This window comes from Lissotriton vulgaris, chromosome 11 (genome assembly GCF_964263255.1).
Source record: "Lissotriton vulgaris chromosome 11, aLisVul1.2, whole genome shotgun sequence".
Taxonomy (NCBI): Eukaryota; Metazoa; Chordata; class Amphibia; order Caudata; family Salamandridae; genus Lissotriton; species Lissotriton vulgaris.
The window spans coordinates 301,390,136-301,415,599 of record NC_141699.1 but is presented as its reverse complement, the minus strand read 5'-3'; the positions used below and the strand labels follow the sequence as shown (position 1 = coordinate 301,415,599).

The 25,464-nt window shown below is 43.6% G+C and overlaps 1 protein-coding gene across 1 annotated transcript in view; it reads left to right on the top strand.

Annotated features, from left to right (window-relative positions):
* NOS1 (nitric oxide synthase 1) overlaps positions 1-25,464 on the top strand; it is a 534,740-nt gene that overhangs the window by 272,118 nt on the left and 237,158 nt on the right. Inside the window, exons 4-5 of the mRNA XM_086943269.1 lie at positions 10,959-11,104; positions 17,965-18,127. Of these exons, the coding sequence (XP_086799395.1) occupies positions 10,959-11,104; positions 17,965-18,127 (309 nt within the window). The remainder of the gene's footprint in view (positions 1-10,958; positions 11,105-17,964; positions 18,128-25,464) is intronic.

Sequence of the window (25,464 nt, the reverse complement as noted above, 5' to 3'; positions counted from 1 at the left end):
TTCGTCAAACACGTATCTCTGGGTTGGTATGTTAAATTGACAAAACGTTTCGAGGACAACACGGGGTGGATTTCTGAGAGGGTTTACCATCCAACCCATCGCCATATTATATAGCGCAACGCGTTCTCTGTTACCAGGAAGCTGACTACGTCTCTGAGGACCATCGGAACCAGCAGACCCATGAACAGGTCCAAGCGAATGAAAGAAGCTAGTCGCAAGGGGAGAATTACGATTACGAGTAGAGGGAGAGAGATATGACACAGGACTAACAAGAGAAGGAGTAGAGACAGTAGCAACGACAGGGGTTAACAAAACAGGAGCAGTAGCGGGAGCAGGAGTATGTGGAAGTGGAGGAGCAGTAGGAACAGCAACAGGCAAAGGAGCAGGAACAGTCGGAAGAACAGGTGCAGGTTGAGGAACAGGCGGAGGAACAATAGGCGGAAGAACAGGTACGGCAGGGACCACAGGAACTGCGGTACCCTGTACGTACGGAGGTGGCGACTTCATAAGATAGGACATTAAAGGATCCTCAACTGCCTCTTCCTTCTTATCCGACTCCGTAGGCAAAGCAGGATAACATTTATCTATGGTCATACGCTGTAGTCTTTCAAACACTTCCTTATCCTTATCCTCCTTATCACGCTGGAACTGCTCAGCTTTCTTCACTATGGTAGCAACATTATCTCGCTGACTACGTTTATTCTGTCTGATCTCTTTCTGTCGGGCTTCTTTGCGCCACAACCGAAAGGCATCAAACATGGCCGGCCTTGATTTACGTTCGAACAGCTTCATTTCTAGATTATCTAAGATCGACGCCTCGAAGCTACCGTGAGGTGGCCAACGAAGGTCGCCGTCTTTCTTTGTATATTTAATCCAATAATCGTTAAAGGTAATCGGGCCTAGCCCATGTTTGCTATACAAGTCATAAGTAGGAGTCCCAACCGGAGGTATCGGACACGAGTCCTCCAGTCGGGAATCCGCACCACAAGGTCTAAAACAACTAAACAAAGTACTGCGACCAGGCATCTTGCACACTAGCCGAGTTTCACAAACTTCAAGGGTTACGGGATTTACCAAGTCCCAGCAAAGAACAAAACCCTCGGTTTTTGGCGGCTGCAGTCGTCAAACAACACAACAAAGTACCAAGAACCACAAGTGCAATGGAACCATGCAACCACTAAGTAACCACAACCAAGAACTCTGGGAGCGACCCACAAATACTTAACTCAAAGATCGATGGCGTCACCAGGAAGGCCCGTCAATCGTCTCGCTATACCAAGGTCTACGCCAGGCGCCAAAACAGGTCTACAGTCAGGGCAGCAGTCCGTCGCAGCCGTCAGGAGGCGGGAATCTTCGCGGGAAAAGTCTTCGGGCCACTTATTTCGACAACAGGATCGATGAAGCGGAGTGCACCTTCCCTCGGAGATTTCACACGAAGTTCCTCACGATCGTCGGGCTTGGACCGGTACCACTGATGCAGCCCCACGTGGGCGCCAACTGAAGGACTGGGTTCTTTTGGACCCAGCGGTGCCAGGGCACAACACCTGAAACCTTCGTGGGTAACCTGCTCCGGCGTACAAGTCACAGAGACACGGGACACTTCCTTTGACGTCAAAGATTCAAGGTTTATTTGCTGCAGGGAACACAGAGATCACGACAAGTACACAGCGTGCAACTTGGGGAGACTGCTTCAAATTGGTTCTGCGGATCGCTCCTTTTATACAGTTTTTACCCATAGGATAACATGATACACAAAAGTTTACAACCCGGTTCCCACAATTATCCCCCAGAGGGGTCGCTTTGGTCACTTTGAAACACATCAGGTCCGGAACATAAGTGCGGAAACATTTGGCGGTTCCCAACTGTAAAAAAAACATCTTCCCACCATTAGCAAATTCCAATCAGCAGTAAAATAGATCGAAATAGGAACGAAGACAGGTGCAGAGGAAGACGGAGACAGTGGGGAGATCGGAAAGGGTGTAAAAGGGGAGGTATCGGGAAACACGAGATACAGGCATCAAAGGGACGTGCCTAATGAGATGCACGGCTGAGACAATAAGTCCGTGCGGCAAGATGAGCCTCGAGCGGCACCATCTGCTTTACAGTAGCATCCCCCTCATCATAAAGACACTTACAAAGAACATGTGTCTTCCGCAAATATCTTGGGAGTCCCAGGGTCGCGAAGCGGACAGCGTCCGTTCGCTGGCTACTTGAGGGCAAGAGACAAAATGGATGCCGTATCTAAGATGGAACCCGTGGGTACAGATGAAAAACCCACATAACAAACGAACGGTTTAAGTTAGCACAGCGAAACTGCGCACACTTACTAAACTCATCATTTGCGGTTCATAGATACCAGACTCGACCATATTCGTGCGAGTCGAAAACACCACTTACAATTGTCACGGAACCTCAACAGGATCAAGGGAAGCACACGAATGCTGAAATGAAGGAAAGTGACAAAGAGAATTGGAACCAGGAATAGGAAAAACAACAAAGTATTGGGAATGCACGATCAAGTGATGATCAGGTGATGAACTGGTGATGAACTGGTAGGGCAGTAGAAAGCCGAAATAATAAGGGAAATCTCCATGCACCTACCCATATAAAATGTTAATATGGTAGCTCTGCCCTGCTTACCCAGGAAGATCAGTCCCTTGCATGGAAGAGTAACCATAACTCCTATGCTAGTGTCCATGTTGCCGTTTTCCTCAGTCTCTATACCACACCTCTTTGGAACTTATATGAGGACCTAAACCCCTTTTAGGCACCAGCTTACAAAATGCCCTGTGCCCTTGCTCCCTTATGCGTCCTGCTATTCGTGATGGTTGCTAACAACAGAACTACTTAACTACACCACACAACATAATCTAATATCACACTTTCAACCTGCACTGTTGCCGGTGGCACACCCTATAGTCTACAAGTCACAAAGCGAATACCCCTATCATTGCAACACATTTTCCAAAAATGCACTGGACTACGTTTGTCAATATGCTCATCAAGCCTTACATCCACTGCCCAGCTCTTCCCAGCAATCACCGCTACTCTCAAGGTCAATTGATTGTAACCACCATAGTCTCAAACCTACAATGTAACAAAATCATTATTCAGATGGAAGGGTTGTGTGCCTTTGCATGTGATCTGTCAGGGCCGTTGACTGGTTCCTAACATGTGATTTACACCCTCAAATTGAAACAAGGTCCAGTTATACCCTGTCTCCCCATCGCAAAACAAGGACAAAGATTGTTTGATTTCCATGCTCTGAGGGAGAGTTGCCTGGTTGCTTCTAGGATCATCATATACATTTGGATTTATGAAAAATGTCTATGCTCTTTATTTATATATAGTCTCTGAACCTGATATACAAACTGTGTTTTGTAGTACACAAAGTAATATTACAGTAGCCTTATCAATATACTACAAAATGCTCTTCACAAAACTATGGCCGAACACCTCCGTGTCTTCTATTTTGCTTGTGTAGAGATCTCTTCCAAGAAGGTATTGGTCCCAGTAGTAAATGTGGGAGGGACCAGCTGGAGTGGTAGAACGCAAACTCCCAAAATAATAATACTAATGCTATTCACAAACTACACATCTAAAGTTAACACAGCCCTAAAAAACAAGCTCAAACATTCTCTAGCCCAGCCTTCAAGTAAATCAAGCACCCCACATGCCCAACCACTGGTACTGCAACAGAAATAAAATATCACCCCATAGGAACTAATGTTGAATAAATTAAGTATAAATGAAGCTAGTTTGACACTTATACACACACACACACATATATATATATATATATATATATATATATATATATATATATGTGTGTGTAGTGATGTGTGTATATATATTTTATTATTTTTAAATAAAAAATAAATGAAACTTTTATTTTAAAAAAATCATTATTTTAAAATAACATTTTTAAATGTTACATAAGTTAAAGAAAGTGCACACTTGTTTTAGTTCTTTTATAACAATTATTCATAAATTCATGTATTGAAATCAATTTATTATTTAACACTAATTTAATTTGATGAAATCATATGCTGTAACATTTTATTTTATTAGTCCTAGGTTAATTATATCTATTTTTAACCCCTTGAGCACAGGTTTATTTCCCGCGCTGTGTGGGAGAAATAAACGGTGGGCGGGATTCTGACGGCTCCCGGCCATCTTGCGCACACACCATCCGTGACGCAGGACGGCTGGGAGCTATCATGAGCATGCAAGGGGTTAAGTAATGGATAATTATATTACAAATTGAAATAATGTTTATATTTGTAAAGACAAAAGTTTAATATTTTCTCTATACTTTCAGATAGGGAGTTCTCTGCCTTGGTGGCGGAGACCACCAACAGTTAAAAAGTTAGTAGCAGTAACTTTACACTTGTAAATTCTGTGTTGGGGCCTCCACTGCCTGAATTGAGAGGATTGGAGACATGTAAATCTACACTTAGGTGCAAATCTACATTCAGAAATGGTAAATAGTTTAAGTGCAGAGTTAGACAATGTATGAGTAAATATACACATAGGTAAATCTCCCCTTATATATATTTCCCTATGTGAATTGGGTCCCTTAGACGTTTATATATACTATTAACTTATACTGTTCGTACACTTGGGGGCTTAATTCTATGATCACCACTTTTGTACATATAATTTACTCATCTTCCTTCTCTGCACCGCAGCCTTCTTGAAATAAATTGCCAGCTGTCATTCTGAGCCATCATTGTGGCAGTCAGTGGGTGTGCAGGGACTGTTGCACCCATGCCAAGTCTCTCGCACTCCGCATGTGTCCTTGGCTGGTTGCACTTTTTTCAGTTGGATTTGCAGTGACAGTCATAGATCACACTCAGAGCACAAGTTAGTTTTTTTAGTTCCCCTGTGTGCTGGATTGACCTCAACATGGTGTTTGCAGGCAGCGCTGCTCACATGATGCATCCAGGGAACACAACACCTATTGATTTCAGTGGCCTGCATACATCACCAAAAAAATAAAAAAGCTGTTGCAGCATAGTGTAGACCATTAAGGCCACAGGTACTGGTACTTTAGAATAATACCCTGACAGTACCTTCTCTATGCTGCAGTGCACCTGCACCACAAGGCAACTTACTAGCCGCAGTGACAGTTGGCTACCAATGGATGCCAACCATGCAGCAGCTATCTTGCAACTGACAAGTTGCCAACTACCAGTGGGTGGAACCAATTGCCTTGTAGATGTCAGGGTAGACGAATGGTGAATGATGCCCACCAAATTCAGGTCTGTTAAGAGGCATCAAGGTCAAAGGTCATAATGTGAAGCAGCCGCTGTCCGTGCAGGTAACAACAGTGAGGCCAGGTAAAGGGGGGATTTCGAGGGGCGATGCAGAGGGAAAATTAAATAAAGAATTAATTTCCCCTCTGCATCATCCTTTAAAACCCCCCCTTACACACCCCCACCGCTGCACCGTTGTTACCGTCACGGACCGCGGCTGATTTGCAGCCTGTCCTCACAAGCACCTCAGAGCTAAGCCAAGTGTAGGTTCCTACTACATTGAAAGCACAGACAGAGGGCCCCTCATATGACAGAGCTGTCCTGTAAGTACATTCACCCATCCTTTCTCTCACAAAAAGTAACAGGCAAACTGGACACATATTCCAAAACTAGGAGAAGCTGCACCCCTCTTTAGTGGTGACTGAGACGAGTCAACATTCACATCAAAATATTAGGGGAATGAGAGTTTGAATATTGCTGCAAAGTGGCTCCGATATATTCTCCCACATCTTAATGTACACACAACAAGATGCAAAGCACCAGGAAAAAGATTTGTAAGGAGTCCTCTGCTTTCATCCCAGAATCAGAAAAGGTTCTGATGATTTAGAATCCTTATTTCTTGTATTTCCTCAAAAGGAAGTTAACACCCAAAAACACTATTGTTGCATTATTCTCCTCCAAAGAAACACAGGATTTCTTGAGTAGGACTGAATACAAGGACAAAAGCATGCCTCGCTGTATCACCCTGCTGGTAACTTTACTGTGGAGTGCTTTAGTAGAGTGATAATGGGTAGGATACAAATTGCCATCGGTGGAGCTAAAACTTGTGAACAAGGATTAAAGAAATTGCACCGGGCATATAGAATCACTCCAACAGTAACGGGGCACATCCCCCATTCAAGATCCTGGGGGACAGAGAATCTTTTACTAAAGATAGCTCTGCCTGGCTGTCAGGCAATCACAAGTAGTTGGTCACCTTCTGTCATAAGGGAGACCTTAAGGAAAGCACAAAAGGTATACAACGAAAACTATGAGTCGAAACATGGAGTCAAGGGGGCTGACCTAAATCGTGGTGATTGTGTGCATGGCAAGTTAACATAACCAACCAAAAAAGAGACAGCAAGTTTAGCAAATTATTCAGTTTTCTTCTAATGCTGCAAAATTAAGTGTCAGTGGAGTGTCGCATTTAAGTGAATTGAGGATGTGCAATAAAGTGATGCAATGGAGGGAGGAGATCTGTTCCATTACCTGCAATAATTGGTTGTGGGGAGATGATCTTTGTCGGAACAATTGGGATTTATTTCCTTCTGAACCTGGAAGCTCTAGCAGAGAACAGTGAAGTTGGATTGTTTCATAGAGAATGTGTCACAACTTGATAATATTTCCAGGTATGGTAGACCAATAAGCTTACCAGAGCATTTGAAGGACAATGTAGTAGGGTAGGCTTCCTACTGACCTTCATAAGGATGGTTTGATACGTTCATGTGTTTTATCCTTATTATCTTGTCCTCCCACTCCCTTTGGAGTGCCATGATACGTCTTGAGTTCACTGTAAAATAGTATGTATTGTTAGCTTGTGTTGTTCTTAAATTGTAACTTGTATTGTGGCTTTAGGGGGTAAGATGTGTGGTGTTGACATTTCATTTAGTCTGGTGCATGGCCAAATATATGTTCGAGCCTTGCAATTGTAACCTTGGTGAGGGTGGAAATTACTGTGATTCATTCGAGAGTTGGTAGCTAAAGGAGAAACAACCATAACCCGACCTGAATAAACTCCGCCTCTTCACTTACCTTCTGTCGCCTCGTCATTACAGAGAGGCCTCCGTGCAGGTGGAGAGGCTAATTAAATGTATTACATGTTGTCACCAGAATTAACATGAAGCTTGAAATTAAATTGGCGCAGTTGAAAACCTATGTTCCAGTGGTTTGAATTAACAAATTACTACATGATATCTAATAAAATGTTGTTCTGCTAATAGCTTGGTAATAGAGGAACCGACCTTGCATTTGCAATGAAAAGCAGCGTCGGAGGGTGGCTGAGAACAAGAGACAGAGAAAAGGAACGAGGGGCAGGGAAACCGAATTAAAAAGGCACTGAAAGGAAGATAGAGACAACAAAGCATAAGAAATCAGACACAGATGGAAACCAGGGATGGATAGGGCGTTTACTCCACCGGGCATTTCCCCGTTGGGTAAGAGTCTTTGGAGGCTGGTTTTGAAGGCCTGGCCACCACTGGAGGCCCTCTCACTTTCCCTAGTTCCCCGAAGTTTACCGCAGCAGCTATGGTGAGGCTGGAAGAGAGAGAGGAAGAGAGGGAGGGAGGTGAAAGGCAGAGAAAGTCACCAGAGCAGAAGATGAGAGAGAGAGAGAGAATGGATGGATGGATGGAAATAGAGATAGCACAAGGAGAGGGATTGAGCGGGGATGGTTTGAGCATTTCTGCTTGAGTGGCGTTTGGTTCCCCATCCGGCCCTGACAAAAAGACTGTGGCGATGAAAACCGAGACTGAGATGAAAAGATAGGTAAGAGAAGACCGTGGAGGGATGAGCAGAGAGAGGCAAGAGAAGGTGAGAGACATTTTTAGATAGAGATGGGCAGGGAGGGGACGTGGGCAGCGCCGGACTGGGAACACAAGCCATCCCTGGCAATTCTTCCAGACCAGCCCGGGGAGGGTGGCGGAGTGCTAGCAGCAGTGCAGCACTGCTTCTGCTTTAGCACTGCTGCCTGTTTTGTTACTGGGGGGCGATATTGCAGCACTGCTTCAGAACTGGCACCCAAGTAACAAAAACGGCCTCCACAGCTTGACAACCGGCCCCACCCTTCCAGCCCAATGGGAAAATGCCAGGTGCCCACTACGGCCAGTCTGGCCCTGGCCATAGGGGCAGATAACCACACAGCTGGATTAGAGAGAATAGTCACTAATGGATGACCGAGACATAAATTGAATAAAAAAATGGGGGACTAGAGAAAGACATGTCAAGAGTGAAGACCGGAGGGGAGAAACTGGAAAAGAAAGAAAATGAGAGCGATGAGAATCTAGACATAAGTAGGGTAGAAAAAAGGATTGAAGGGAAGAGAAAAGGCAGGAGAGGAGTAAAAGGAGGGGCTCAAAAGAAAACAAGGAGGAAAAAGAAGAAGAAAAATGTGGGGTTGACCACGAACTGGGGAAAGGGAAATACCGAATAGGAAAAGCAGAAAACTGCAGCGGCGGCTCCTCCGTTATGGCAGAGATCTGTCGCCCCCCTCCCAGCAGATGAAAAACTTGAAAAATGAAATGATAATAAAACAGGTTTATTATCATTTTATTTTTCTTCACAGGACTGAGTCTTAGGGGCAGGGCCATTGCGATGACAGGCAAGGAGGAATAGTGGCGGGCACTGCTGCAAGTGCGCATGTGGGTTTGGCTGGCCGTCTTAGGACGGCGAAACCGACATGCGCACTGAGATGTCTCCAACCCCAGCTACGGTGCCGGGTTGGGGACAGCAGGCACAGGCTCCCAGTCTCTCTGGTAGTGCAAATCTAGCCTGCTCAAGCCACCATCATAAGGGCAGCACCTGGATTGGCCATAGGGGAGTCTGGGAGCCTGTGCTGCTGTGGAGCCAGAGGAACAGAAGAACGGCAATGCGGCGGGTTGCAGGTAAGTTCTTTTCCTGTTGTTGTTGGGGCCATCCACCCCCCATTCCCATGCTCACCACGTTTCCCTGACACCAGCCGCTACTGGAAAACTGAGTGGAATGTATATGCAAAGAGCTTGTAACTATTAATGGTCTCCTGGCGATTTGCCTTTAAAATGTACCGCAGCAACAATTAGTCTCAGCCATTGCCAGTCGCTCATGCCACGCTCCAGTTCATCCTTTATAACCCACCATGCCACCTCAGAGTAAAATGCACTGAGTGAAATGTGGTCTAGAATTCAGGGGACAGTGGGAATGTACTAGAGGTACGAAGCTGAAAATTGTTATTTCAAAGGGGTGTATCCCTCCAGTGCAGACTTTATGGTGGAAGCGTGGAGAATGTGAAGGTACAGCAATTGATTTGGAGATGGAGACTTGTTTGAGAGCTGCCCCGTGCACAACTATGTATAATTTGTATTTTCACCTCCTGAGATAAAAGTGCATACCATACATATGTGAATGTCTCATCAGCAGAAACACGAACACCGTCACATTGGAGTTATTCTGGTTGTATGAAGACACTAGGATAAATTGAAAACGGTGGCATGAATGCCTATGCTTTTAAAAGCAGTTCTTTTATGTCCGCAGCAGCTCTTCTAGTAATATCATGACTTGCCCACGGCGCCTCACTTAACCAGAACTCCATTGCTTGCCAAAAGAACAAACATTAGCAAAGTCCGTAGGTCTGGCATTGAAGGCCAGCCTTTTAACTTTGTCTCAGCTTGTTTTGTTTTTTCGTAGTTTTATTAAACATTTTTTGGTTGTAAGAGGTACTGGGCACGTGGCAAAATAAAAAAAACTTTGGCTAAAAGCAAATATATGTTTTTGTGGTCTCTATAAGCACACATTGCCTTAGTAGTCCTCAGCACTAAGAGGAACTACTTTGTATACGGATGTGCTCCTTGTGAAAGAGTAGAATGCCATCATTCACAATGAAGTTAGCCAGTAGCTGAAGCGGGCTGTATGCTGTAGTGAGTGAAAGAAAAACATGAATGACACAACTGACCAACAAATGAAGAGGACTGAGTGAAAGCCCCTATAAGAAAGTATATTATTCCTTAGTAAAATTCGAAGGTCTTAGCTATCGTCAGACCTAGCCGCCAGCAGTGACAAGTATGGGGCTGCTGCTCATGGTGGTGTTGATATGAATGGAGTGCTGGAGCCCTCTACCTCACTGGTGAGGCGAGGAAGGGAAGTGGCCTGCATAGCATTGTGAAGGAGATCTCCCCCATCTAAGATCGTGACCATATCATCACATTCCCATTTAGACCATCTTACATTAAGGAATTAGCCCCACAATGATCAACATTCTAGTTTATTGTCCGTGCCTCTCTAGAGCACTTCAGTGTTGACACTGAAAGAGCACTTCTGCAGTGCATGACAGTGGGAGCCTCCAGAAGTACTTGGAGTCCCAGGCGGATCCCCTGCAGTGCCTGACCAATGGCCTATCAGCTGCATACTAGCCAATGGCCCATTTACCCACTGCAAATTCTAAACCTGGGCAATACTCCTTCGGCTGATAGAAATTGTGAAATATGCTACAAATAAGTAGAGCCTGAAGGGGGTTTACCCAAACAAGCCAATGAATGGAGGGAGCTGCATCATCTGTTGCCAGAATCCTAGAGCGCTTATTCACTTAACACCATCATTACTGTGCTGAAGAACTCAGAAAACAATGCAATCATGACGAGCTCAGCTCGTGATGAGCGTACGAGAAGTGTACCTCATGACGAGCTGAGCTCGTCATGAACATCGAAGGGGTTAAAATATCTTTGTGATGTCTGGTGGTGTCACTGGACCACAAAACTGCACTTGTTTTTCCATCAGACTGTAATGCCATGTCAGTTCTTTGCTAACGTCGCAGACCACTGAATGTTCCCCAGACTATTTAAATGCCTCCATAATCTTACTGTCCCACCAGCTAATGGATGCGTTTTCTGTAAAGATATGTGCATGCCTTCTGTTGGTCTCCTTGGAAGCTATCCTTGTCCTCGGTCTCACCCATGTCTCTTCTATGCCCTGCAGAACACACCATGTTCAGAGCAGATCTGTATGGGTTCAGTGATGACGCCATCAGTGCACATCCGAAAACCTGAAGATATCCGAACACAAGATCAGCTGCTCCGCCTCGCAAAGGACTTCATCGACCAATACTACTCATCTATCAAAAGGCAAGTGGGGGGTGAGGGGGCCACATGAACAAAAGGGGGAGACCCTGTGGGAGAATAAAGACCTAGAGGAGGAAAGGGAGAGGCTCTTTGAGGAAAATAGAGACGTGATAGCCACTGGTGGAACAACATGCGTAGAGGATAAGGTACTCAAAAAAGAGATACTGAGTGGAACACTCCTAGACGATAGGATGAATTTCAGGAACATGAGGCTGGCTGACTGCAACTGTTGGACAGGAAGAGACACAGGGTTGAATACAGGAATCGGAGGTCCCCACAGAGAATTCACAAGTCAAATGAGAGAATAGGGTGACTACGACAGAGGACAGGGTGATGTTCAGGGACTTTGAGTCTCATTCACAAGGGACACACTGAAGTAGATTTAGGAGACTCAGGTGGTGTACGGAGGGGGACCCTGAAGAGAAACATTGCAAGCGGGCACACCAGGGAAACGAAAAGCTGTGGAGGTCTACAAGAAATAGCAGTTAGACTCAACAGGAAGAGGGAAGACCCGTATGTGACACTGACAAAAGCGATGGAAAAGGAGGGACTGAAAGGGTACATATAATGGAGAGCAGCAGAAAATCAATAAGGCAAAGAAATTGACATTAACTTTATATTTGTCAGGAAAGGAGAGCGTCATGAGGAAGGAAATCAGGAAGAGATGTAATGGATACTAGAGGAGGCCCATTGGGGAAAAAATATAATATTTTATTGGGTGGAGCGGGAGGTCCTACCAGGAGCAAAGAGAAGAGGAGGATGGAGACCCAATTGGGAGGCCATGATACACAAGTTAGGGAGAAGTTATGGAGGGAAAGTGAAGAGAGATAAAGAAAAAGGCAATTCACTGTGGGGGTATAATGGAGGCAAACGTGTGGGTGAGGAGTGATGCTCAGGAAATGAATGATGAAAGTAGCATGTTAATATGAATATTATATATATCCTTTTTTACTCAAAGACCCCAGTTGTAAAATATATATATAAATATAACTATTTTCATTCAAAGACCCCACTTAAAGTCAATTTATGGTTAGCATTTGTAATAACACCTAAAGTAAGTCACAGCTGAAATTCCCCAGTTATGGTAAGCTGTGCAAACCATGGGTTACCCAAAACATAACAACATAGAAATCAGAACAGTGATGGGTGTATTGATTCAATTAATCTCAGCCACTGGTAATTACTCTGAGCAGCAAATTAGCCCATTGCACCATGCCACTTCAGACAGAAATGGGTCATATGCAAATCAGCCTTGGTACTGTGCCAATAGGAATAGTCTAGCCAGAATTGCCAGACCAGGCCTCCTCTGAACATATCACAAGCAACCCATAGAACAGTTTTTTGTTTTCTTCAATGCAAAGGCTAATGCGCACATTTAATGATATGCTCATGGCTTTCCCCTTGATGTAACAGATGGTTTTACAAATGATGTATATGTATCTCACTAGTGTCATGACATATTCCCTTAACATTAAGTAATGGCTGACACAACTATTGATAAACTATGATCCCTTTTTTTGTAGGTCCTGTAAGTTAAAAATGTGGTGTGAAGTCAACCTAGGGCAATAACAGCCGTGAATACTCTCCCACAGTTATTGGCTTGAGCCGCAAACTGGGGTACCAAAAAGAGGGGGGTGGGGTTAATAATTAATAGCTGTTATTACCCTGCAGGTAAGTGCAGTCAGGCTATTGGCCGTCTTCTGTCACTACCAACATAGAACATGCAGCAGGAGTAGGAGAGGGAGATGGGTATGACCTGAAAGACAGGATGAAAAATCTGTTCATACCCCTGCAGCACCTATTCAGCTTCCTTCTCTAAAACTGCCATTTCAGACACTGATTTCCAGGCTCCTCCACTTGCTTTTATGAAATGGAGTTCAACCCTGATTGTCAGAGAGAAGTCGAAAAAAGTAAACAATTATTTTTGTTTTTCTATGTTTCTATGGATGATATTTTATTGGGTGGAGTGGGAGGTCCTACCAGGAGCAAAGAGAAGAGGAGGATGGAGACCCAATTGGGAGGCCAATGCTTGGCTACCCAATGATTTGCAAACACAAAGGGATGATGGATGGAGCACTGAAACTTTTCAGACACTCGGCCCCAGTCACAGACCTGGGTTGAATCCATCATCGTTTTTTAGCTCACTTCACCACCCCAGATCAGACCAAGCCACATGCAAATCAGTCTTGACCCTGTGTCTCATGTGAACAGTCCAGACTGAACTCCCAAGCCAAGTTTTCCCTGGACCAGAAACAAGCATTCTGGGACTGGTTTCGGGTTAACGCCCCTAATCAACCAGGCTAGCTTGAATCCAGTGACTAAGTGAGCAAGGGACCCACGTCTGGTCATACCCTGCCAACTTAGGGCAAAGAAAGGAAACACAAAGAGATGATGGACAGAACGCTGAAACTTTTTAAACACTCACCCCCAGTCACAGATCTGGATTGAATCCGTCATCGTTTTTTAGCTCACTTCGCCACCCCAGTTCATACCCAGCCATATGCAACTCAGTCTTGACCCTGTGCTTTATGGGAACAGTCCAGACCGAACTGCCAAGCCAGGTCTTCCCTGGACCAGAAACAAGCATCCTGGGACCGGTTTCGGGGTAACACCCCTCATCAGCCAGGCTAACAAAGTGAGCAAGTTGGCAGGGTATGCCCAGACGTGAGTTCCTTGCTCACTTTGCCACTGGATTTAAGACAATTTTATAGAACACAGTGATAACAAAACATAATTGGGGAAATTACATTACAATATTTTTTATTGGAATTAGTAAGTGTGCTGTAGTTATATGGTTGTAGTTGTGTCCTGCCTTACGTTGTGTTAGCATTGGTAGCTTTAAAATTCTATATTGAGCTAGTATAAGCCCCATCTTTATTGATCAATGTGATGTTCTGTATTGGAATGCCCTGGAGCTTATGTTGAATTGTGATTCAGTTGGAGCGATCTTCTGGGCCTTGTACAGTAATACTTGTGTTGTCTGTAATACTTCGTTAAACTACTTAATTGGCCAACTGCAAGCTGTTCATGCACTCTTATTACACTTCAGTAACATGCCCAGATTGTTGTTACCATATGTCATATTTCAATAAAAGAAAACTAGGATGGTTTCCAAACAGAGATGAATCACAAGTAAATGATAGAGTGCAAATAGGGTTTTTCTTAAAATGGAAATCACTCGTTTTAGAGGAATTTAGGATGAATGGAAATAGTACTCCCTCGCTTTATAGTTTGTTAGGAACAGTGTCCCCTCTTTGGAGCAACTTTTCGAGTAGATCTCATAGTAAAAAGAAAACATAGGAAAAGTGTCACATATGCAATAAACAGATAAGAAAGGAACTTGCAGTGTCAATATAAGTAGAGAAAAATAGATGTAGTCGTTTGGGAATGGTCTAAAAGATTTACAAAAATGAGTGTGATCATGTGTGTTGTCCTGAGAAATATGAAGGCGAAGAACGAGGGTGTTGACAACTTAGCAAAAGATTACTGTTTACCCCATGCACAATATTCTGATAACTAAATCTATAAGAATAATATGGATATCGTTTTCGAAATGTCTACGAGAATGGGGTAGAGATACACTATGTAAATATCTTCCCATATCTAGGATATACACATTTTATTTTTAACTAGCAGCCCGTCCCGACATTGTCCGGGTATCCCCGCTGTTACACTGACTCTCCTCAGCCTCTTGAGAGTTCAGTGCGTGACAGCGTGCACGCTGCAGGTGTGTGAAAGAGCAGCCTGTTTTTTTTTTATCCCCGCTGGTACGCTGACTCACCTCGGCCCCCGCCTGAGCACCGTAGCAATATGTTATGGTGTGTTGCGGCTCCAGAACGCATCCAGGATTTCCGGCCCATTTTCCACGAATGCCGTGCAAATGCCTTGCCCGAATCACTGACAGAATTTCGACTACAAAAATATCGACCTACAAGAATATCGAGTCAACAATATCGAGGGCAAAAATATCGACATCCTATCTACAACATGGTAAGTACAGAAATATCGAAAAAAAAATATCGATGTAAAAAATATCGATGTTAAAAATATCGTTTTCTTTTTATATATAAATGTAAAATTAAGTCTATAAGACTAATAAATAAAATAAACATATTTAAAAGTATCTAATAATATTTAAAAGTAATAAATAATACATATATTAAGAATACATTAATTAAATATATACAGTAAATATGTAATATATATACACTGAATAATAAGTATTAATAATTATTTTACGAATTTATAAATTAATGAAATATATTCTAATTTACTAACACATTTACAAACATAAAAGAGTAACATAAATAAAATGTAAGTAATATAAAAAATAAAATAAATATTTGATATTTTAACCATTAATTAAATAAAACGTTGGATAGCGTAAGGGTAAACATTTCTATTCCTACTCCAGAGAGTACAACAGTAGGGAAAACTGACCCTGAACTCAAAAACACCCCTTTACCCAAGAACTGAAACTGACCATGAACCCTAAAAATACCCCTTTACCCAAAAACTGAAAACTGACCCTGAACCCAAAAAATACCCCTTTACCCAAGAACTGAAAACTGACCCTGAACCCAAAAAATACCCCCTTACCCAAAAACTGAAAACTGACCCTGAACCTTAAAAATACCCCTTTACCCAAGAACTGAAAACTGACCCTGAACCCAAAAAATACCCCTTTACCCAAGAACTGAAAACTGACCCTGAACCCTAAAAATACCCCTTTACCCAAGAACTGAAAACTGACCCTGAACCCAAAAAATGCCCCTTTACCCAAAAACTGAAAACTGACCCTGAACCCAAAAAATACCCCTTTACCCAAGAACTGAAAACTGACCCTGAACCCAAAAAATAACCCTTTACCCAAAAACTGAAAACTGACCCTGAACCCTAAAAATACCCCTTTACCCAAAAACTGAAAACTGACCCTGAACCCAAAAAATACCCCTTTACCCAAGAACTGAAAACTGACCCTGAACCCAAAAAATACCCCCTTACCCAAAAACTGAAAACTGACCCTGAACCCTAAAAATACCCCTTTACCCATAAACTGAAAACTGACCCTGAACCCAAAAAATACTCCTTTACCCAAGAACTGAAAACTGACCCTAAACCCTAAAAAAACCCCTTTACCCAAAAACTCAAAACTGACCCTAAACACTAAAAATACTCCTTTACCCAAACTTAATTAATATTATTTAATTAGCAATTAATTATTAATGAACAATAACAAATAAAGTAAATATATTAGCACATTAGCTGTAATTATTATAATTTAATAATTAATATTATTTTTCCCAATTAATTAATTAACAGTAATTAAAAATGATATATCAATAAATTACTCTAATTAATGTAACTAATTAATATGATTTAATTACCAATTAATTAATAATGTTAAATATGTACAAAATAATAATAATTAATTAACTAATTAATATTAATTATTTCCCAATAAATTAAATATAAATTTATAAAAACATATATTAATTAATTAATTATTATTAACTTACTCCCCACCCCATTCCCCTATAAACCCACATCCTGCTACAGAAAATATATATCAATTAATCAATTAATTTATTTCCCAATTAATCAATATTAATTAGCAATTAATTATAATTAATTAATTAATCCTACTAATTATTAATCAATTTACCATAATTAAATTACTTCCCACCCTATTCCCCTATAAACCCACAACCCCGCTACAGAACATATATATATCAATTATTAAATTAATTACAATTATTTTCCTATTATTTTCACATAATTACCAATTAATTATAATTTATTAATAAATCCTACTAATTACTAAACAATTTACCATAATTAAATTACTTCCCACCCTATTCCCCTATAAACCCACAACCCGCTCCGGTACAAAAACATAAAATTTACTTATAAAATTATTTATTATTATATAAAATTTATACACATATAATAGTAATTATTTTAAATACTTAAATTAAACATATAACACATACATAATAAAAAACTATACAATAACACAAATATCGATATTAGTGTCATCGAAATTAGTAACATCGATATATATGCTATCGATATTACTTACTTCGATATTACTTACATCGATATTAGGTATTTCGATATTACTTACCTTGGGTCGATATTCTGTCCTACGATATTCTTGCCTTCGATATTATGCACCTTCGATATTTCAGACTCGATATTATGGTAGGTCGATATTTCCAACTCGATATTTTGACTGTGTACCGCCTTGCCCATCACTGTATGCCCACGCCCCCGGCAGAATGCACACGCCCACAAGGAATTAGTGTGAAGGCTTTGTTTTTCGGAATGCCGTTTTAATGTCGGAATGCCGCGCCCATCACTGTATGCACACGCCCCCAGCACAACGCCCGAGAAGAACACCCACGCCCAGAAAGGACTACTTTGCCCCTAAGGTTCTTTTACCCTTCTAATGTATATGGTGGGCAGCTGTATAGCCTATGTCCATCTGCTGCAACTGTCCTTTCCAATGCTGTATTGGGTGTTGTGATTGGTGCTGTGGTTCCCGAGATTACCCGCCTCAAAGGTTTGGGCTCGCTCTTTATAATATTAGTATAGATTACATAATATTTGTAAACATATGAAGAGTCATGCATAATAAATTATATTTTTGATTTGAAAATGTAGGCTAATTGTGAATTTGTGGATATAAAATTTATATCATACCAATTGAGTATAATTGTTAGTTAGGGCAACTCATGTTATTGTTTGAAACTTATAGTGAAACAGCAAGTTACGGTTATGCAAAATATAAGGGTTGAACTGGACATAGTGGATGATGCAGCAATGCCATATGATAACATTCCATGGTTCTTTCCCTGCAGGTTTGGCTCCAAAGCCCACCTTGAAAGACTCGAAGAAGTTCGCAATGAAATAGAAGAAACCGAAACATACCAGCTTAGGGACACAGAGCTGATCTATGGGGCCAAACATGCCTGGAGAAATGCTTCCCGCTGTGTGGGCAGGATACAGTGGTCCAAGCTGCAGGTAAAACCTAAAAGCACCCAACAAACATCTATGAATAGCCATGAAAGAGAAGGGTGGACAGAAGTGGGTGTGATTTTTTTACTGCCATGCAGTGACCTATAGTGATATGCAAGGCACAGTTCCTGGGTGCAATAGTGAGATGGAGGAATCGAAATGCCAATTAATGTTCTTCATTACATGCAGTGGAACAGTGAGATCTAGTTGCCTTGGAGGGTTAGCAGTGCCGACAAATGTCCTTTATGCCAAGGAGAGGTACGGTGTTGCTAAACTGTGAGATGGAGGCATAGCAATACACATGAAAGCTCCTTCTTGCTTGCAGCGAAACAGTGACATGAAGGCATGGCAAAGTTCACACTTGTTCTTAATTCTATTGCATTCACATACAGTATGTTCATGTTCAAATTCCTTTATACAGTTAATAAAAAACCTTTAAAACATATCACAATAAAGACAATAAAAAAAGTTAAAATGACAGAATGCCATAAAAACCATTTCATCAGTATTAAAAACACAAAGAAGAGTTAAACCATTCTTAGGTGGCTTCTGCATTTCAAACTTTTTTTTCTGCCTCTAAGGGCCCTGACAAAAAACGTGCCAAAAAACAAACTAGTGGGCTCAAAAGCATTTGAACTTAGATCAGGGCCGGTCTTACTTGCCAGAACCCCTTTCCTTAAACCAAGGGTAAAATATAGCGGTGATTGCAAAACATAGTAATACAGTGCATTGTGTCTTAGAGCAATTTTGATGGCAAACCAGTGCGGCAGTGATGTGGAAGTGGTGGTAAATTACTTGATCTGGGCTCATCACACAACAGTGTAACCAACATTTCCCCATTAGATAGTATGAGGGGGAGAAAGGCAGGTACGAAGTTGACACCTGCGTGGTTAACTGAAAAGGGAGTGAAACAGTTAGAGAAAGCAGGGAAAAAATGATTGGGACTTCGGTGATAGCTGGTGATTGCGTGGAGATGAAACATGGGAGAGTGGCTGGTGGACTGTCCAAGTTTTGGGGGCCTTTCAAGGTCAAGGAAGTACATAAGGATTACATTATGTTGGAGAATGGCAATAAGTGGAATCTACGCAAGGTAGCGCCGTACCAGACGGTGACTGTGTCTATGACAAAAGTGAACAAGGTCAGGGGGAAGCAGCAGGTTTATGTTGGCCGATGATAAGGTAGTACTCGGTAATTCCACTTGCGGTGTGAGACGTGCAGTGGAGAATGATGGAGGAGATGTAAGGGGGAGGAGGTTTTCTGGGATTGATGCAAGAAGACAAGGTTTGGATTCCAAGGGTGATGTTGGGGTGGGGCTGAAACTGCAACTCCGGCATGCAGTGATGCTGGTGTTCCTGTGAGGGCAGGTGAAGTAAGCCAACCCAGAATTCGTAGACTGAACTTTACTATGGACTATGAGCAGGTCTCTAATTAGTTACTCCGTCATTGATCCAAACTTTGACTTAACGGACAACTCACATAGTCCTGATACAAAATCCTCAAGAGATTCCCCTGCTTTCTGCGGATGGGTGTAGAACCTGTATTTCAACATCACAATATTCTCCTCTTTCGCAAGCTTACGTCATAAGTGCATTTTCACCTCCTGATACACATCCTGCACCACTTGACCATCAATGTCACGGACATCAGGAAGATATTTGAAAACATGATGGCCTTCTTTGCCTATAGTCCCCAACAGCACAGCTTTCTTTCTTTCAGCTGAAAACTCATGGCCATCTAGTGCAATTAAATAGTTCTCAAACACATCGATCTATTCCTCCCAAAGTAAGTTGATCATGGTACTGAAGAAACGAAATGGAGGAAGATGCCATTTTGAAGGAACTATAGGGAATGTTGTAGACACACACAAAAAATAGATCTTCCTCTGTATTTTTTCCTTATAAAACAAATGGAGAGTCACTCTTAAGGTACTTTCCTCTAACTTCAACTGGGTATTGCCTGTGTCATGTGACGTTCAGAAGGAACACTGGACTCAACAGGAAGAAGACGTGTGCTGACAGTTTGCGTGGTGATCTACATGCTGAGAAAACAAAGGCCACTACACTAACTAAGCACATTGCTTCTGGGGCACACGAACAGTGGAGTGCTCTCAGGCAGGCTTGCGTGCAGCAGGCTTGTTGGTATCCAAGCAACATTAGGTGCACTAGAGGCAATGGTCATGCGGCCGGCACCCAATTCATTTTTGCTTATACTCACAGTTCGCTATGGGCATACCGCTAGGCACTACACCTGTAAGGGCTTAGCCCCCAGTCTTTTCCCAAAATCAAATACTGAGGCTACTGTTCTGGCCAAAAAAGTCTTTCAACCCTTCTATGTGGGGGCCAAGAACCCTTCTCATCAAAAATAACCCCCAAGTACAGAAAGGTAGGAACTCTAGTCACTTCCTGGCTTTCTCCAAGTACTTTTTTCTGGAATTTATTTTTTATAACCAATAGCCATAGTATGGGATTTGGAGTAATCAGTGTTCATGTCTAGAGAAGATATAAACTCTGTGAAGGATATACAAAGTCACTGGAGGCCCACCGCTGTTCTAGCTATCAAGACAGTGTCATAGGCAGGTATGATGGCAGGAATAAGGTACAACCCCACCAAGGAATATTCTTAGAGGTCACACTCAGGGATGGGCATAGGTTATTAATATATAGCGTAAATATGTGCGGGGCTAAAATACAGCCTTGCCGGACAATTTTATGCACTGTTTTTTGAGATGTAGAGACCCATACTGTTTGAATCTAACTACTACTGTGAGGTCCTGATGGAGTTTATGGAGAAAGTTTAGACAATTGCGATCAAACCCTAACTCAATCAGCAAGGAAAATAATTTAGCTCTGTTGACACAATCAAAGGCGGAAGGTAAGTCCATAAAAGTAAATGAATCCGCCTTTTGAGGCGATTGAGGCACTGATTGAGTGTGTCTTTCCCCTGTCTGAACCCGTACCAAGGACAGGAGATTATATTGTTTTGGTCTAGCCAATCGGATAGTCTAGCCAAAATCACTCTGCTCAGGACCTTAGCTGTGAAATCAATCAGGGAAATCGGCCAGTAACACTGGGGGGGGGGACTGGTCTTCCTTTTCAAACGTGGATAATTACACACCTCAAAAATGAAGTGAGGTGACCCTTTCTCCAGGCGGCATTAAACACATGCATTAACATTTTAGCCCAGACCATGGGATCCTGTATAAATAAATCAGCTTGGGCCCATGTGGCCCTGGCGTCTTATTCTTAGCCACAGTTGCAATGGCAGCTGCTACCTCATCCTCCATAAAACAAGAGGAAGAATCCCTTTTCAAGGATCCCGTAGGAAGGTTGGCGGGACCTTTGATAGACTACCATAGGTCCATGAAAAATGCTTTATCCATACATCCGGGGAAATTGCACAGGTTATTTTACTATTCGTTACTCCAGTAAAAAAAGGGGTGGTTAATGAGTTCCCAAAACTTCACACTATTGCTGAGTGTATAAGGATGCAAAAGATCCTCCTAGGCTTTCTCTTTAATTTCACTTTTCCGAGTTAACAAGGCATGCTTGTAGTCCTTTCTTCTCCTTGCTATCTCGGCCCTGAGGCTGGGGTTTCGCTTTAATGCAAATAATAGACTTCGATGTGCCTCTGTGCAAGTGGATCCAAACCATCTCTCACCCACCGTAGCTCTCTTGCTATCATTATCCCTGAGGTTATAAGCAATCTGTTGGATATTCCTACTAAAGGGAATCATAAGGAGCTCATCATTCGTGGTATCCTTCGTACACAATTGAATGCCATATCCACAGGGAGAATAAAGGGAGTGTAAAAAGGAGTCAAGGTAGACTTTGCTCCATTTTAATCTGCAACCCTGATCTTGTGGTTTGATGTCACTATTGCTTGGGCTGGTATCTTTGCTTGAATCAAAAGTCCCCCACTCCAAAGATGGAATTAGACGGTTATGATCACTAAACTCGGACCATTGAACCTTGAAGCTACACACAAACTGAGCTAAATCGGCTGAAATAAACCTGTTTTCAATGACCGTGTTAGCCCCTCTCCCATTAAATGTGAGAATGGTTTCTCCTTCTATACCAGCTCTTGTGGACACCAAACTAAAATCTGTAAGGACATCATCGAGCATGCTTTCCTCGATAAAGTGCTCAAAATGATCGCCCAAGTTAAAATCGATTTCATGAGGGTTCTTGGAATTAAAATCACCCAATAAAATAGTTGAATAAGGTCATTTATGTTTCTCATCAAATGCTTGTAAAAAAGACCTTATGGCCCTCAAATGCTCTGTAGGGGTACCCGCACAAAGGAGTTATAAAAGTTTAATAACAAGATACTAGGTAGGCCCTGTGTGTACCCTGGCCAGAGTCTGCCTGAGTAGAGGTGCACCGTAATTGCAGGGATATCAAGGTAAGCAGGCCACATTTGCCCTACCCCCAGATGGAGGTTCTGCAGGGGAAAAAAGAAGTATAGCCATCCGTATAAAACAGATTTTCAGGATCCCAGGTTTCCTGCAAGCCCAAAATCTGGTAGTCTAAGATTGTCTTTATCAAGGCCTCATTATTCCTTTTATTACAAAGCCCAGCAATATTCCAAGTGCAGATTGTTAGGAAGAGTGGACCTTTATCAGTATCTTCGACCATCGGGACCATCCTAATTCCAACAAACCTCTCTGTAAATTGCAAGGGGCTCACAGGATACAGGATTAATCGGTTGTTACTATTCAGGTCTTCCAAAGCTGAAATCTCTTTCTCAACTGTAGTGTTGATAGAATGCCCCTCTTAGGGGTCTATCCTACCATTGTGCTCGGTACTCTCATTTCTATGGGCCCCTATTCCAAGTGCAGCTGCAAGTGGATAGAAAAAGCCTAGCAGAAGCACCGCAAGATCGCCGACATACACAACAGCTTTGACGCACAGACCACGCACCCCACCACCGAACCAACGCCCGCCACCGCCACCCTCTGCAACTGGACCCCGATCAGCACCGAAGACACTACCCGCACGATGAACTCCATCCACTCCGGGTCACCAACCGACCCGTGCCCACACCACGTCTTCAACAAAGCCGACGCCACCATCGCACCCCATCTCCGAGACACCATCAACTCCTCCTTCCACACCGCCACCTTCCCGGAGAGCTGGAAGCACGCCGAGCTGACCGCCCTCCTGAAGAAACCAACGGCAGACCCCACCGACCTCAAGAACTACCGTCCCATCTCGCTCCTTCCTTTTCCGGCCAAAGTCATCGAGAAGACCGTCAACAAACAGCTGGCCGCCTTCCTCGAGACGAACGGATCCCTCGACCCCTCGCAGTCCGGGTTTCGAACCAATCACAGCACCGAGACCACCTTGATCGCAGCCACCGACGACATCAGAACCCTGATCGACAACGGGGAAACAGCAGCCCTCATCCTCCTGGACCTCTCTGCGGCATTCAACACCGTCTGCCACCGAACTCTAGTGAAGCGCCTCAGCAACATCGGAATTCGAGAAAAAGTGCTGGAATGGATCATCTCGTTCCTCACCGGAAGAACCCAGAGAGTCCGCCTCCCTCCGTTCAGATCCGAGGCCACCGAAGTCATCTGCGGCGTACCACAAGGATCTTCACTCAGCCCAAACCTCTTCAACGTCTACATGAGCCCCCTCGCAGCCATCGCACGCCAGCACAACCTCAACATCATCTCCTACGCCGACGACACCCAGCTCATCCTCTCCCTCACCAGCGACCCCACCACCGCCAGAGCCAACCTACATGAAGGGATGAAAAACGTCGCCGACTGGATGAGGAACAGCCGCCTTAAACTGAACTCGAACAAGACGGAAGTCCTCATCCTGGGATCATCACCCTCCGCCTGGGACGACTCCTGGTGGCTCCCGGCCCTGGGCACCGCTCCCAAACCGACGGACCACGCACGCAACCTGGGCTTCATCCTGCACTCCTCCCTGTCTATGACCAGACAAGTCAACGCCGTCTCATCCTCGTGCTTCAACACCCTGCGCATGCTCCGCAAGATCTTCAGATGGATCCCCACGGAAACCAGGAAGACCGTCACCCAGGCACTTGTCACCAGCCGACTTGACTACGGGAACACCCTCTACGCCGGAACCACAGCGAAACTTCAAAAAAGACTCCAACACATCCAGAACGCCTCCGCCCGACTCATCCTCGACATCCCCCGACACAGCCACATCACCGGACACCTGAGAGATCTGCACTGGCTCCCCGTCAGCAAGAGAATCACGTTCAGACTCCTCACCCACGCACACAAGGCTCTCCACGACCTGGGCCCCAAGTACCTCAACGACCGCATGACCTTCTACACGCCCACCCGCCAGCTACGATCAACCGGCCACGCACTCGCCACCGTACCACGCATCCGTAGAGCCACCGCCGGAGGAAGATCCTTCTCCTACATGGCTGCCAAGACGTGGAACTCCCTCCCCACCCACCTCCGGCGAACCCAAGACCATCTCGCCTTCAGGAAGCAGCTCAAGACCTGGCTGTTAGAGCAGTAACTTTCCCCTCCCCCAGCGCCTTGAGACCCTCCCGGGTGAGTAGTGCGCTATACAAATGACTTGATTGATTGATTGATTGATTGATTCCAGAACCCTAAACAGCCTTAGAAGCACAGTGCTGCATCACACGCCCAGCAATATCAGAATGGCTAAAATGTACCATAATACAGTACCCCATAACTGAATTATGACCAACCCACCCATATGGCCATGATGATGTTATCCCAATCATATCCACCCATCCCCCCTTTAAAAGTACACCAATGTTTATCTTTACAAGCGAGGTCGTAAGTGGATTCCACCATTTCCGGTGTCGGAGGGAGAACACTCGCTAAAACAGCCACCAATGGGATAGATTCAGGGGGGAGATGTAATCTTTGTGTCTCTCCATGAGCCTGGAGAGGAAGGGCTACAGCATCTTGTGTGCTACATTGGGTGGGAGGAGTGTTTGTCAGGGATAGGGGTCTGTGACTGAGGGGGAGACATAAAAATAGGTCCAGCACTTGCGGAAAGGTCCCCTGTGCCAAGGTTAATGCCCAAGTGTCTCGCATCACAATGTGAAACAGATGGACAATGAGGTGCCGTCTGTAGAGTTGCTTGGACCTGCCGTTGGTTTCCCACAATGCTCCCCAGTTGCCTCAATGCAAAATCAGGTGCAGTTGAGTTTGCAGGGCAAATAATCTTAATGTTATGGGAATTGTGGGTTTTAAGCATAGGCGGGATTCTATTAGTCCCAGTCAGTCCTTCATCGGGCTTAATTGGACTTCTATGATCACCGACAGTACTATACATTTCTTCACAGTCAACATATGCCAAAAACTAGGAAGTTACATC